Source organism: Tursiops truncatus, chromosome X (genome assembly GCF_011762595.2).
Source record: "Tursiops truncatus isolate mTurTru1 chromosome X, mTurTru1.mat.Y, whole genome shotgun sequence".
NCBI classification, from domain to species: domain Eukaryota; kingdom Metazoa; phylum Chordata; class Mammalia; order Artiodactyla; family Delphinidae; genus Tursiops; species Tursiops truncatus.
Genome location: NC_047055.1, coordinates 2,354,394 through 2,369,027, shown reverse-complemented (window position 1 = coordinate 2,369,027; position 14,634 = coordinate 2,354,394). Strand labels below are relative to the sequence as shown.

Genomic DNA, 14,634 nt, shown 5'->3' with positions numbered 1-14,634 from the left:
TTCTGTTAGAAAAGAGTCAGGACATAAAATCAGTGAGCTAACAGTCCATTGAGAGATGCTAGAAGAAGAAGAGCAAAGGAAACATAAAATGAAGTAATAAGAGAGCTAAGAGAGGAAATCAGTGATAGAAAGCAAATTATGGACACGGTGAACAAAGCCACGCGCTTCTTTCAAAAGAGCAAGGAAACCGAGCAAGTCCTAGAACGATGAATCACGGAAACATAGAAAGAACGCTGATCCCCAATATGAGGAATGAAAGAGGGCCAACGTTACGGATCAGATGTACATTAACAAAGAGGATATAGGGGAATATTATGGGACATTATGGAAATGTTTATGCTAACAAATTGGAAGACTTGAAAAATTCCTTGGGAAAAAGGCAGCTTCCTAAAACTGAGGCCAGAAATGTAGAAAAGGTGACGAGCCTTCTATCTGTCTTTTTTAAAAAAATTATTTTATTTTATTTTATTATTGTTTCTTGAGTCGTACGCAACAAGTGCTCTTTTGTTATTATTTTTAAATTTTATTTTTACTTTGGGCTGCGTTGGGTCTTTGTTGCTGCGCGCGGGCTTTCTCTAGGTGCAGCGAGCGGGGGCTACTCTTCGTTGCGGTGCGCCGGCCTCTCATTACGGTGGCTTCTCTTGTTGCAGAGCACGGGCTCCAGGCATGTGGGCTTCAGAGGTTGTGTCACGTGGACTCAGTAGTTGTGGCTCGTGGGCTCTAGAGCGCTGGGTCAGTGGTTGTGGCGCGTGGGGTTAGTTGCTCCGCGGCTTGTGGGATCTTCCCGGACCAGGGATCGAACCTGTGTCCCCTGCACTGGCAGGTGGATTCTTAACCACTGCGCCACCAGGGAAGTCCCTAGCCTTCTATCTTGTAAATAAATGTAATTTATAAAAAAAGTTTCCTAAAGTCAAACAAACCAAACAGGGCAGGGAGGTGCTCCAGGCTGCTGCTGTGAGGGGCACTAGGGTGGGCTGTGTGGCACAAACATGATTCTCTCCTCTTTGCACCCACAGGCCGATTCCCACACTTCAACAGCCTGTGCACACCTGTTTGATCGCTTCCCCCCACCCTCAGGTCCTCGGAGATGGCGATGGCTCTGGCGGTATTGCGGGACTGGTGCAGGTCGATGGGCGTGAACGCTCAGCGATCTCTGCTCATCCTGGGAATCCCAGATGACTGCAAAGACCAGGAATTCCAGGAGGCTGTGCAGGCTGCCCTGCGTTCCCTGGGCAGGTACCGAGTGCTGGGCAAGGTCTACAGAAAGGAGCTGGGGTCGAGTGTTGCCCTGGTCGAGTTTGCTGAGTGTTTAAATCGAAGCTTGCTCCCCCGCCAAATACCAGGCAAGGGAGGGCCCTGGACTGTGGTCTGCCTGCCCCAGGCCCCTGATGCTGATTCACAGGATAGACCCAGTTGCCCTGCGCAGCCCCAGGGACAAGCAGTGGTTGGCAGGGCGGGTGAGGCAGGCACTGCAGGTCACTCAGGAACTGCAGGGGAGGAGGAGGCTGCAGGGGAGGCGGGAGTCGCAGGTATGGAGGGAGACACAGGTGAGGAGGAAGCCTTAGGTGAGGAGGGAGCTGAAGGTGAGGAGGGAGCTGCAGGTGAGGAGGGAGCTGAAGGTGAGGCAGGAGCTGAAGGTGAGGAGGGAGCTGCAGGTGAGGAGGGAGCTGAAGGTGAGGTAGGAGCTGCAGGTGAGGAGGGAGCTGAAGGTGAGGAGGGAGCTGCAGGTGAGGAGGGAGCTGAAGGTGAGGTAGGAGCTGCAGGTGAGGAGGGAGCTGAAGGTGAGGAGGGAGCTGAAGGTGAGGGAGGTGCAGGTGAGGAGGGAGCTGAAGGTGAGGAGGGGGCTGAAGGTGAGGCAGGAGATGCAGGTGAGGAGGGAGCTGTAGGTGAGGCAGGAGATGCAGGTGAGGAAGGAGCTTCAGGTGAGGAGGGAGCCTCAGGTGAGGCAGGAGCTGCAGGTGGGGAAAGATCTGAGGGTCAAGCAGGAGCTGAAGGTGAAGCAGGAGTGTCAGATGAGGAAGGAGCTGCAGGTGACGACAGAACCTCAGGTGAGGCAGGAGTTGCAGGTGAGGCAGGAGCTGCAGGTGAGGAAGGAGCTGCAGGTGAAGCAGGAGATGAAGGTGAAGCAGGAGCTGAGTCAGATGAGGAAGGAGCTGCAGGTGAGGAGGGAGATGAAGGTGAGGAGGGAGCTGAAGGTGAGGAGGGAGCTGCAGGTGAGGAGGGAGCTGCAGGTGAGGAAGGAGCTGCAGGTGCGGAAGGAGCTGAGGGTGAAGCAGGAGCTGAGGGTCAAGCAGGAGCTGAAGGTGAAGCAGGAGCTGAGTCAGATGAGGAAGGAGCTGCAGGTTACAGAAATGTTGCAGGCGTGGCAGGACTTCTGAGTATGGCAGGACCCACGGGCGGGGCAACGGCTGCGCCTGAGGAAGCAGTTGTGACAGCGGCAGGCGCCATGGGTGAGGCAGGGCCCGGGACCCAGCAGTGGAGGCAGGCCTCGCAGCCCGTGCTGGACAGCATGGGCTACCAGGAGCTGGGAACCTTCTCTGGGATGGAAGAGCCGGGCCACGGGGAAGGGTCCTCTGAGAGCTGGCTGGAGCAGGCCAGCCACACGCTGCACCTGTGGCGCCACGTGTCTGAGAGGGAGAGGAGGAGGAGGCTGGTGGAGAGCTTGCGCGGCCCCGCGCTGGACCTCCTGCGCGGCCTCCTGGCGGAAGATCCCGAGCTGGCTGCCCAGGACTGCCTGGCCGCGCTGGTGCAGGTGTTTGGGAACAAGGACCCCCGGGGGAGTGCTCGGCTGAAGTTCGTGACCTGTGCCCAGCGGCCCCAGGAGACTCTCTCTGCGTACGTGATGCGCCTGGAAGGCCTGCTGCAGTCGGCCCTGGAGAAGGGGGCCATCCACCCGGCCATGGCGGACCAGGCGCGCGCCCGGCAGGTGCTGACGCGGGCCCGGCTGAACGACACGCTCCGGGACACGCTGAGGAGGAGGCGGCTGATGAGGAGGCCTCCCGGCTTTGCGGGGATGCTGCGGCTCATCCAGAAGACCGAGGCCTGGGACGCCGACCCGGCTAGCAGGGAGCACTTCCCAGGGCAGGAAGAGGCCCGTGTGGACGTTGCAGTCCTGGCAGCAGCCGCCCAGGCCGCCCCGGCCCATGAGGCCATCACCGCAGGCACCACTGCACATGGTGAAGATACCACCGCCCAGGCCGCCCGTTCCAAGGAAGGGAGCGCCGAGGACCACCCAGCACGTGAGGAGGCCAGTGCGGCAGTTGCCGGCACTGCCAAGGCTGGCGAGGCGGCCCCTGAAGACCATGGTGCCGCCAGGGCAGCCCCTGAAGACGATGGTGCCGCCAGGGCAGCCCCTGGCCCTGGGGAGACCAGCAAGGCGTCCATGGCCACTCAGGAAGATGGAAGTGCTGCCGCCCCTGCGGGCCTAGGTCAGGCAGGACCCTCAGATGCCCCCGGGGTCCCCATGCCTGGCCGGATGGGCAGTGCTTCCCCGGTGGCCCCAGGAGGTCCTGGCTGGGAGCCAGAGGGCCTCGCCCAGGCAGAAGGCCAGGAGGCCGAGGAGACCCCCGAGGAGGGGCTCAAGCCCATCCCAGAAGAGCTGGGAAATGAGGACGGGGCTGCAGAGATGAGCCCCCCGGGGTGCACCTCAGGCCAGTAGGCTCAGCAGGTCCCGGGGCCCCCAGGCTTGGAGGCAGGGGGAGGCCAGGCCTGGCAGCCTACTGGCCCCATATTAGGGGCCACTCCAGGTGCCTGGGCCTCCCTCCTGAGAGGGTCCCCTATTCATCATCCCCTGGGGCAGGTTGCTCCCTGTACTGGCAAGCCCAAATGTGTCCCTGTAGGCCCCAGAGGGACCCAGGTGTCAAGGAACCCCCCAGCCCCCGCTCCCCTCCCCCCAACACACACACCCTAGCCATCGTCCCCCCGCAGAGCCCTGAGGTGCGCCACGTGCCAGCCAAGGCTCTGGTCTCTGTGGGCCAGTGTCGTGAGCTCAACGTATGCTTTCTGGGCATAGATTCAGGCCCAGCGCTGCCTGTTGTTGTGGAAATGTGCATGTGTTCTCCTCTGAGCGGTTCCCCCAAGCCCTGCGCGGCGTGGAGACCCCGAGCCCAGTCCCAGGAGCCGGCGGGAAGGACGGGATGGACGAGGTCACAGCCAGCGCCCACCCCAGGACCTGGGAGCCCACCTGCGACCTTCGAAGGAAGACCTTGACCGGGGCTGCAGGAGGTCTGCGGGAGGCCCCCCAGGGCTTGTGTTCTGCTGGGCCACCCCGTTGTTCCTCGGGACTCCACGTCCCCGGCTCGGTGGCGTGCGCCCTGCTGTGGGACTGTCCTGTGCCCGCCATAGGGCAGGGCCAGGCCCCGGGCATGTGGGCCAGAAATGGAGGGTCTGCCCTGGGGGGAGCGGGCATGGCCGGCGCCCATCCTCCTGGCGAGAGGCCACCCGCGGGGCCCTCAGGAAGGGAGACTGTGGGGAGATGGAGGGCCGCCGGGTGGGGTGTAGCGGAGGCACCTTTTTGAGGACCCTGGTGGGGCCGGGACCCGTGAGCTCCGGTGGCCGTTAGAAGTTCCTCTGTGTGTTGTTATGCCCTCTGTTCAGTGGTTTCAGTCAATGTTTCTGTTTAATAAATTTCCCTGAACGTTTCATCTGAGTCTGGCCTCTGCTGTGGGCAATGGAGGGAAAGGGCTGCTGCGGGTGAGGGCGGGGGTCCAGAGTCCGATTCCTGCTCAGCACCCATGGGACAGCTCTCCAGTGAGAGGATAAGGTAGGCACTTTGCAGCCCCAGACATTGTGAGGGTTTTTCTTCCAGTTCATAGGTGAATCGTAAAGTTTTAGCGACCTTGACCATGGGCCGCGTCTCGGGCGATGCTCGTGCTTGAAATCATGGGTGCTGTGCACGGCCCGGAAGGCCAGGGGACACACAGGAGGACTTCTGACCTCGTGGGTCACACGTGGGTCCGTGCACGTCTGCCTGGCCCGGGGGCTCCGGGACCAGAAGGCCGCGGCCGGTTTGCACGAGCGCTCGGCCTGTGGCTCTGCACCCGTGCACGAGTGTCTTCGTGCCCCCTGCGATGACGGGCGTGAAGCAGGAGGCTGACATGCTGACGGGCCTGCCCTTTATGATGTCACTTCCTGGCTGGGCTGTGCTGTCACCCCCGAGCAACCGGAGCACTTCTGTGAGGGGCTGAGCGGGAGTGTGAGCCCAGGGTGCTGCCGGCCGCGCTGCACTGTCCCGTTTACGTGGCGGAGGGGCACGCCGCGCTCCGCATGGCTGCGGACGAGAAGGGCCCCGCCGCGGGCAGGGCACCCGGCTTCGGCGAGGCGCCTCTTCCTCCCGACACAGCGGCTCCGGCCCTCGGCTCAGGGAGCTGCACCCCCCAGTCCCTCGCCCTGGACCAGCCCGTGCCCGCGGGGCACCCCGACCTCAGGCTGCTGCCTGGAGAAGCCGCTTTCCAGGATTTGACGGAAGAGCCTTTGTTGAAAAGGCCTCGCACCGCCTGTGAGGCCATGTGGGAAGGCAGCCTGCTCTTCCACCCCTTTCCCAGGAAGCTGTGGACGATCGTCCACAGCAGTCGCTTTGCATCCATTGGGTGGAATGAAGACGGGACTTGCATAGGCGTCAACAGGCCGCTGTTTCAAAAGGAGGTTTTGGACAGGGGCGGCCTAGACAAGGTGTTCAAGACAGAACGTGTGGAGAGCTTCATCCGCCAGCTTAACCGCTATGGATTCAGCAAAGTGTACCAGGACATGCAGACGTCCCTCTGCGTGACCAACCTGTCCACGAAGGAGCGGCCCGCCCACGTCCTGAGCGAGGTAAGGAGGGTGGGGGACGGCGGGGGAGGAGCCCTCTCCAGGGGCTGAGCCGCTGGGCCCGGGGGTGGGGGGCGGGTGCCAACCCCGGGGCCGCCTGGGACGGCGGCAGGCGTGTCGGGAGAGCTTCCTTTAAAGGTGGTACTTGGGCACCGGCGTGACGGCCGGAGCTGGCAGTGCCGCGCGCTGTGTTGGGACGTTGTTATGGGGGGACCCGAAGCGTTCTCAGCACAAGGACGTCACTTCTCTCCCTCCTCCTTTTCCCTTTGCTGTGTCTGTGTGAGGTGATGCGTGTGAACTGGACCCCCTGTGGTGATCATTTCACAGCACACGGGGGCAAGGCGTCATCCTGTACTCCTGACACGTGGGCAGTGCCGCTCGTGCCTGACCCGCAGTCACAGCGGGGGACAAGAGGACACTGCTGCAACGCTGGCCCTTCCTGTCCTCCTGCTCGGGGACAGTGGCCCGCCGGGGGGAGGGGGGAGGTCTGTGTGCCCCCTTGACTCCCATAGCTCCAGAGCATCACTTGAGTGGGGGCGCAGGTCCTTTCCTGGGAAGCAGTCAGCGTCCCCGGTCTGGCCCCTGGAGGTGCTGGCCAGGGGGCGATTCGGACACTTCCTTAGAAAGCTACCGAACCTTGTTGCAGTCTCGTACCTGCAAACGCCAAGTCCCCTTTCGTGGGCCTTGTACTCGTCCTAAGGGGCCATTTTCAGTCATTTTCCAAGGGCGAAAGGTGATGGTGAGTGAGCGAGTCTCGGGGATGTCAAAGCTGGGGCACAGCGTCCTGCTGGGACCGGGTCCCGCTTTCTCCAAAGAGGCCCTGGGTCGGCTGGGGGAGGGCGCCCAGGGGCCCAGCCAGGCGGCTGCTGCTTGCGAGCAACTCTTTTGTGACTCGGGGTTTCCTTTTCTCTCTCAACTGCGACCTCAGTTACACTTCTACCACAGTCCCCTGTTTCAGAGAGACTGCCCGCACCTCCTGGTGAGGATGAAGCCCAGAGTACACACTAAACCAGCATCCGGGCAGGTGGACGGCGAGCCGGCAGCCCCGGGGCACCTCCCGGCGCCCAGCGCCGCGGAGCCGCAGGACGGCCTCCCACCCTCCCACCGTCTCCTGAGCACATCCAGGGGACCCCGAGCTACCCGCAACTCGACCATGCCTCCGCCCTGGCCGGGACTGACTCTGTCGCTCCAGCCCCTCCTCGGACAGCAGCCGAGCCCCCCGCGCCGGATCCCAACGTGCAGATTCTGGTCCCTCTAGTCCCTGTCCTGGCAGAGGTGGCCCAGCCAGCCGAGGTCCCCTGGCTCTGCTGCGCCTGGCCTCCCGCCCAGATGAGTCCTCCCTGGCCCGTGCCGGGCCTGGCGGCCACGCCCTCCCAACTCCTCAGCCTGCCCCCCCACCCCGCGCAGCTCCCAGGGGCCGCGCTGCTGCCTCTTGCGCACCCTGGGTGCCTGAGGTGGCCGCCAGGCCTGCCGCCTCCCTGACCTTGATCCCTCGGCCGCTGAGCCACTTCTGCCATCGCTGCGTGGGCTCCCGCTCTTTCCTGGAATACCCGGCCCCTCCAGGCAGGCCCACAGAGGACCCTGACCAGGCAGACCCTGCAGACACACGGAGGTGGTAACGTGGCCAGAACCTTGCAGGGCAGTAAAGAGCACGGGGACATGAGAGCGATGTTCCACCCAACACGTGTTTGGCGCCTCCGTCCTGGGCGTGGCTGAGCAGTTGAGTCCCCTCAGCAGGAAACGATGACAGGTGACAGCCCACCCCCGGCCCAGTGCGGGCACCTAGCAGGTAGCCAGTGAAGCCCCTCAGACGCCCTGTGTCCACCCACTAGAAAGACCCTTGAAGGGCTGGACAAGCACAAGGAAGGCCCTGGCACCCGCGGCTTCACAGTTGCGAGGGCATCGTGTCCAGCAGGGTCTCGATTTGACAGATGAGAAGAGCTCAGGCCTCCCCTGGTCAGAGGCCTGAAAAGAGCCCTTACTGTCCTGAGACGCACAGGTGTGGAGGTGACGGTCCCTGGCAGGGGCCTGCGGGTGTTCAGTTTGGGGGTGCTCTCTGGTGTCTGGACAGCAGGATTGAGGTTTGCTTTTCACTGCGGGTCCTGCGTCTGGAGACATTTTCCTGGTTCTCTTTTCCTTGCCTTTCGAGCTAAACACTTCAAGGGCGCCATGCTCCACCACCGTCTGGGGGCTGGGGTGTCGCGCTTATACCGCGAGTCCTTGTGGTCAGCGCCCAGTGATGTGTACAGAGCACTGAAGGCCAGGGCGCACCCCCAGCTCACAGTTGCTGCCTCCACGTGTGGGGGATGGGCCGGGGGACCTGGCCAGGACTCTGTGGCTGTCACAGCGATAGGGCGACATCCCCTCCCAAACACTGCTAAGGAGGGGGCGGGGAGCGGGAATTGCCTGGAGTTCCAGGGGTTAGGACTCTATGCTTTCACTGCGGTGGCCCGGGTTCAATCCCTGGTCGGGGATCTAAGATCCCCCAAGCCTTGTGGGGTGGCCAGAAACACAGAAAAGAAAAAAACAGGTGGGTTGGGGGAGGAGGGGAAGTAGACCCAAGGTACCAGGAATGATCCAAGCACCAGCAGCCAGAGGAGCCCCGGGTCTGCCCGGGTGAGGGGTGGTCCCATCTGCCGCTCCCGTCTGTCACAATGCAACAGCTAGTGCACGTCAGGGGGGTCTCTTGAGCAGCCCAACAGCAGCGCCCCAAGTGAACGATGCAAAAATGGACAGAGGGGACGGAAGAAACCGGTCTACAGTAGAAGTGGGAGACTTCGGTCCCCCCGTGATGGATTCAAATGGATCCCCCAGCTCCCACCCCAACCATTAAGTCCACCTGTTGCAGTGCTAATCCCAAGGCGCGTGTATTTGGAGATAGCGCCCTTGGGGAAGTCAGTAAGGTTAAATGAGGTCACAAGGGTGGGGCCCCAGTCCGACAAGAGCGGTGTCCTTTGGAAAAGAGGAAGAGACACCGAAGATCTCCCTCCCTCCCTCCCTCAGCCTCTCTTCCACCCTCCCAACCTCCCTCCCTCTCTCTCCCTCCGTTTCTGTCCCTCCGTCCCTCTCTCTCTCCATCCCTCCCTCCCCCTCTGCCCCCTCTCTCCCCGCTCCCTCTCTCTCTCTCTCTGCCCCTACCTTCCTCCCCCCTCTCTTTCCCTCCCTCGCCCCCCTCCCTTTATCTCTCTCCCTCCCTCCCCCTCTCTCCCTCCTTCCCTGCTCCTTATCTCTCTCTCCCTTCCCTGTCTCTCCCTCCCTCCCCCTCTTCTCTCCTGCTCTCCTTCCCTCCCCCTTCCCCTCTCTCTCTCTCCCTTCCTCCCTTCCCCTCTATCACTCCCTCCATCTCTCTCTCTCTCTCTCTCTCCTCTCTCCTTCACTCCCTACCGCCTCTCTCCCTCCCTCATTCCCCTTCTCTCTCTCCTTCCCTCCGTCCCTCTCTCTCTTGCTTTCGATTCCTCCCTCCCTCCTGTGTGTGTGTGTGTGTGTCTCTCTCTCTCTCTCTCTCTCCCCTACCCCTCCCTCCCCCTCTCTCCCTCCCTCCCTCCTTTCCTCCCTTTGTCTCTGCCCCTTTCTCTCCCTCCCTCCCTGCCTCTTTCTCTCTCTCTCTCCCTCCCTCCCTCCTTCCCTCCCTGTCTCTTTCCCTCCCTCTCTCCCTCCCTCTTTCTCTCTCTCCCTCGCTCCCTCTCTCTCCCTTTCACTCTCTCCCTCCCTCCACCTCTCTCCCTCCCTCCACCTCTCTCCCTCCCTTCACCTCTCTCCCTCCCTCCCTCCTTCCCTCCCTTTGTCTCTCCCCCTTTCTCTCCCTCCCTCCCTCTTTCTCTCTCTCTCTCTCCCTCCCCCACCACTCTCTCTCCCTCCCTCCCTCCTTCCCTCCCTTTGTCTCTCCCCCTTTCCCTCCCTCTCTCCCTCTTTCTCTCTTGCTCTCTCTCTCTCTCTCCCTCCCTCCCTCTTTCTCTCTCTCCCTCCCTCCCTCTCTCTCCCTTTCACTCTCTCCCTCCCTCCACCTCTCTCCTACCCTCCCTCCTTCCCTCCCTTTGTCTCTCCCCCTTTCCCTCCCTCCCTCCCTCTTTCTCTCTCGCTCTCCCTCCCTCCCTCCCTACCCCCCCCAACCTGTTCAGAGAAGCAGCCAAGTGAGGGACCAAGAGAAAACCAGCTGTCTGCGAGCCAGGAAGAGACGCCTTCCCTCACCTGAGACTGCACTTTCCAGCCAGTTGACGTTGGACTTCTAGCCACCAGGACTGGCACCCAGTACATTTCTGTAGTTTTAGCCACCTCCTCTGTGGGACTTGGCTATGGCAGCTCTAAGCAGACTAACACAGCCTGCTTTCATTATGGGTACAGCGACCAGACAGCACCGCAGTACGGGAATCACAGATTTGAACAGCACTGTACAAAGACTAGGTCTCATGACATGTGTAGGCTATTAGCCCCAAGAACAGAGTAGACACGTGCTCGTCAAGCGTACCTAGAACGTTCTCCAGGGTACTCCACGCGTCAGGCCACACAGCATCCCTCAGTAAACTTAAGGGGATACAAACAAAAGGGCTGAAATCATACAAAGTATGTCCTCTGGCCAAAATAGAGTGAAATTAGACCTCAATAACAGAAGGAAATGTGGGAAATCTGCAAAGAGAGGGAAATTGAGCCGTGCGTCCCCAAATAACCGCATTAGTCTGGGACGATGCCAAATCCCACAGCACAGGATGAGGGGCTGAAACAGCAGACACAGATTCTCACGGTGGTTCCGACCAGGAGGCCGAGAGGGAGGGTCCAGCAGGGGTGGCTTGTACTGCGGCCGGTCTCCTTGGTTGCAGGTGGCCGTGCTCTTACCGCCCCTCACGTGGTCACCCTCTGTGCACGCACCCCCAGCCCCTGCCTTCTCTCCTTGCGTGTGCTGATCCGCTCTTCCCTCAAGGGCACCAGCCATCTTGGATTAGACCTCATCCTAATGGCCTCATTTCAACCTAAGAACCACTAACTCCAGCCACAGTGACATTCTGAGGTTCTAGGGGATTGGGGCTTCAACATGCAAATTTTGGGGGGATGCAGTTCAGTCCATAACAGTAGCCCAGGGAACGTACAAGACATCACAAGGGAAACTAGAAAATACTTTGAAATGAAGAAAACACATACCAAAGGCCCCAGGACTTATGGCACGCGGCCAAAGAGGCACTTGGGACCTAAAGCTGCAAACACCCGTGTTCCAATGGAGGCGACACCTCAGATCAACCGCCTCATCTTGAACGGGGACAAGCGAGAAGACGAGGAAGGCGAGCCCAAGCATTCTGACAACAAATGTTCACGAGGAAAGAAAAACTGCACTAACCCACGTACGCGGGGATCCCAAGACGTGCACTGGTCAGGAATCCTCACAACATGGGGGAGGGCGCATCCTTCTTACACACTCAGTAACAAGAGCTACAGCCACCGACCACTTCATTTGGCCCAGGCTTTTTACAAGCAGGTCACATCATGGGGAAACCCACACCAATGCTTTTGCCTGGTACTGTTAGGAGGGCCATTTTACAGATGGAGAAATCGAGGCGTAGGGAGTCTCCATGATTTGATCAGCTTGTCACTAGAAGGACTCTTATTCAAGCTAAGCATCATATGCGTGCAAAGACCCATCCCCGCACTGGCCTGACCTGTCTCCCCAACAGTCAAGGGGGATTCAGCTGTCCTCCACGGGGTCCTACTACCTGACGCCTCAGGCCACATAATGGAGACAACACAGGGAAGCCAGGCATTAGTGCCCATGAGAGCCTGACACTGTATTCTGCCCACGTGGCCTCCCCAGCCCCATCAGGTCACCATCTCTCGTGAAATGGACACGAGGGCCAGGGAGGAGGGTGAGGGTCTAGGACTGAGGGCGTGAGGATGGAGAAGGGTCCCGGACGTGGGGGTCCGAGGCACGGCCCTCTGAAGGCGGCTCCTATGCTCAGCCTTGGGCCCTGCTCTCTCCTTCCACTGCCCACTCTGCTCCCTTCTGTCCCAGCGGCGTGGTGGCCCCACGTTCTCCTGCAGGCTCACTTCCCCGGGCACACTGGCTGTCAGGCAGGCGGCAAGCCTGCATTCAAAGCACGGGGACCGCCGGGCTGGAGGACTCTCCGCATCCCCACGGGGCGTGAGTGTCTGTGCCCTTCAGGGCCCTGCGGATGCACCTCCTCCTGGATGCTTGCTCACACGTGGCTTTACACCCTGCTGCTGTCTTGTGAATGTCACTTGGCTTCACACCCTGCATCCCGCCACCAACCCAGCCCTATCCCTGTGCCCAGTCCCAGCTCAGGGACCACGGACAGGCACAGGCCCGGGCCCCGCACTTGCTCACAAAGGCCCCTAAAGCAGCAGCCGGCGATATTTGCCACAGAGGAGGGTAGGCGAGAGCCAGGCAGGAGGTCAGCCCTTTGCCAAGGAGGCTGGAGCTCAGAGCAGACGTTAGCTGGGGCTGGGGAATGGGGGCTTCTCGGGAAACAGGGCCACGGCTGAGACAACTCACACCAGCCCCTCAGGGGGCAGGCTCAGCGCACGTAGAGAACGTCAGAGCTTCCCGCTGATGGGCAGCAGCTCCCGTGTGCCCTGCCCCGCCCTGGTCAGGACTGGCTGTGTGCCGGGGTGGTGTGTGCTCGTCCAGAGTCTACTGGGTAGGGTGCTGCTGCCCCCCTGAAAAGTGCCTCCCTGAATGTCCCTGGGGCGCTCTTGGCGTGTCCCGGCCGCTGCTGCGCCGCCTGCCACGGCCGTCCCTGGGCTAGCACTGCCCCCCATCAGTCAGTTCACTGCACGAACGGGCACTAGGAATCCCTGCTTTCCCCCAGGAGTGCTTACCATTTGTGATGACAAAATCCCCTTCTTTTCCGGCAGGAGTGTCTGAGCAGGTTCCATTGGCCCTGAAATTCTCCACCTTTTCCAAGTGCCCACCTGCTATATGGCAGGTGCTTCAAATCCAGGATCCCACGTAATGTTCACGTTGTCGTACGGCGCTCAGCAGGGAGGGCTGCCTCTTTAGCCCCCGGCGCCGTCTGCACCTCCCACTGCAGTGACCTCCCAATCCCATTAGGCCCAGGAGTTGCCCCTTCCTTTCGATGCCAGGTCACAGCCCAAACCTGTGGGTCTCTGATGCCGCCATATTTCTGCACCTGCCTGAACGCGGGGACACTGGCGGACGTTGCTTCTTAGTGGCTAGGACTTATTTCTAGTATTATTCTGATCCCAGACTCTGTCCTTCTCCCCTCTAGAAATTGCTTTCTTTTCATGACATCTCAGAGAATTTGCAGCTCCATAGGAAACGGAATAGAAAACCAGTCAAAATTGCTGTTCTGTGTGTTTTACTCCTGGAGGATTTATTATTCAATTTGGATGTGTATGTGTGTGTGTGTGTGTGTGTGTGTGTGTGTGTGTGTGTGTGTGTCTGTCGGCATGGAGGGAAGGGTGGTGATTTCCCCAGCTGGGTGCAGCTCACGCGAAGCTCCCAGGATTCCAGTCACACGGCGACTCCTTTCCACTTCGGCAGCCTCTCTTCTTTCAAACCCCCTATTTTCATTCATTTCATCCCACTGAAATCTAGACCTTGCTCACAAGTGGCCAAAGGAAACTCCAGGTGACTAAAATGGTCGTTTCCATACAGTTGGTAATTGGCTCTCCCAGGGCAGGGAGAGGAGGGCCAGCCCCGGGAATACCGAGCAGGGCTTCAAAGAGCAAGACCCTCATTTCTCTGGAAATCCTTGCAGATGGCGGCTATGAAACACCTACCTCTTCACTGTGGCCCACTGCAATGCAACAAGAGCCAGCACCCCTTCCTTCCTGCCCCAGGGCGAGACTTCTCTCGGCTTTATCCACGACCCGGAAGGACATCTCACAGCAATGTCCCATTTCAGACTTTCCCCTGCAACCCAAGACACACCCTCTGCATGTCTGGCTGCTGCCACCACCCAGCTTCATCACCATCACCTCCCACAGAAGGAACCCCCACTTCCCAAAGGCCCGAAGTGCCCTGGCTCGGGGCACTTAACACTCCAGGGCTCGCTGCTGGAGCCCCACCGCCTCGTCCCATGTTGTCTTATTCTGTGGGACTTAGGGGACGTCTCACCACCTTCCTCATGTGACAGTGGCTCCTAGACCATCACTCTAGGTGTGGGTGTGTCCTGCTTTTCCTAGCGTTCCCGCTACTAACACAGGCCCTTCCGGAGAGCAGAGGCTCCGTGGAGGTCTGCGGAATAAACAAGCCAGTGGGCAGGGGGCTTATTGACGCAGATGAACCTTCTCCTACTTTCTTAAAATACCCGTGCAAATCCAACTCAACAGAGATAGTTCGTTTTATTTACAGAATGACAGACAAGACAGGGAAGCAAGAATTGGAACAACAATGACTCTTATTTTTCTATTTCTTCTCCCATCTATAGCACTGCTAAGTACTTCCACCTTTCCAGAGCAGTTCTGATTCCAATTCCCTGTTATCTTGTACACGGTCACAAAACGAACTGGGAGATTTCCCAACCTCTCTTACAAAACAGCAAAACTCTTGTTCTTGAACTGAATTAGTGCAAATACCTGTGGGATTAACGTCATACACAAAGTTAGACACTGAAGCTTGTTTAGTCTTCTATTCAAAGAACCAACATTTGAAAAATTCCTAAAGAAAACAGACATGGAAGTCCATGTCAACATACACAACAGGAACCCAAAATGCTGCACACCGGCTTCCCCCAACTCGCCCGGCTCTCACTGCTTAGAAGGCTGACCGCTCCCTCTTCAAACTCAGAGTGAAGGAGCAGCCCCCCTTCCTGCCCCACGGGAGAAGCTGCTGGACGTGGGACTGGCTGCTGCACTGGC

The 14,634-nt window shown here is 59.8% G+C and overlaps 1 protein-coding gene across 1 annotated transcript; it reads left to right on the top strand.

Moving 5' to 3' along the window:
- The first annotated feature begins 1,087 nt into the window (after positions 1-1,087).
- LOC117310319 (paraneoplastic antigen Ma6F-like) lies at positions 1,088-3,658 on the top strand. Its single transcript, XM_033849724.2, has 2 exons — positions 1,088-1,583; positions 1,986-3,658. Exons 1-2 carry the CDS (start codon positions 1,088-1,090, stop codon positions 3,656-3,658), a joined length of 2,169 nt encoding a protein of 722 aa, XP_033705615.2.
- The last annotated feature ends 10,976 nt before the right edge of the window (positions 3,659-14,634 follow it).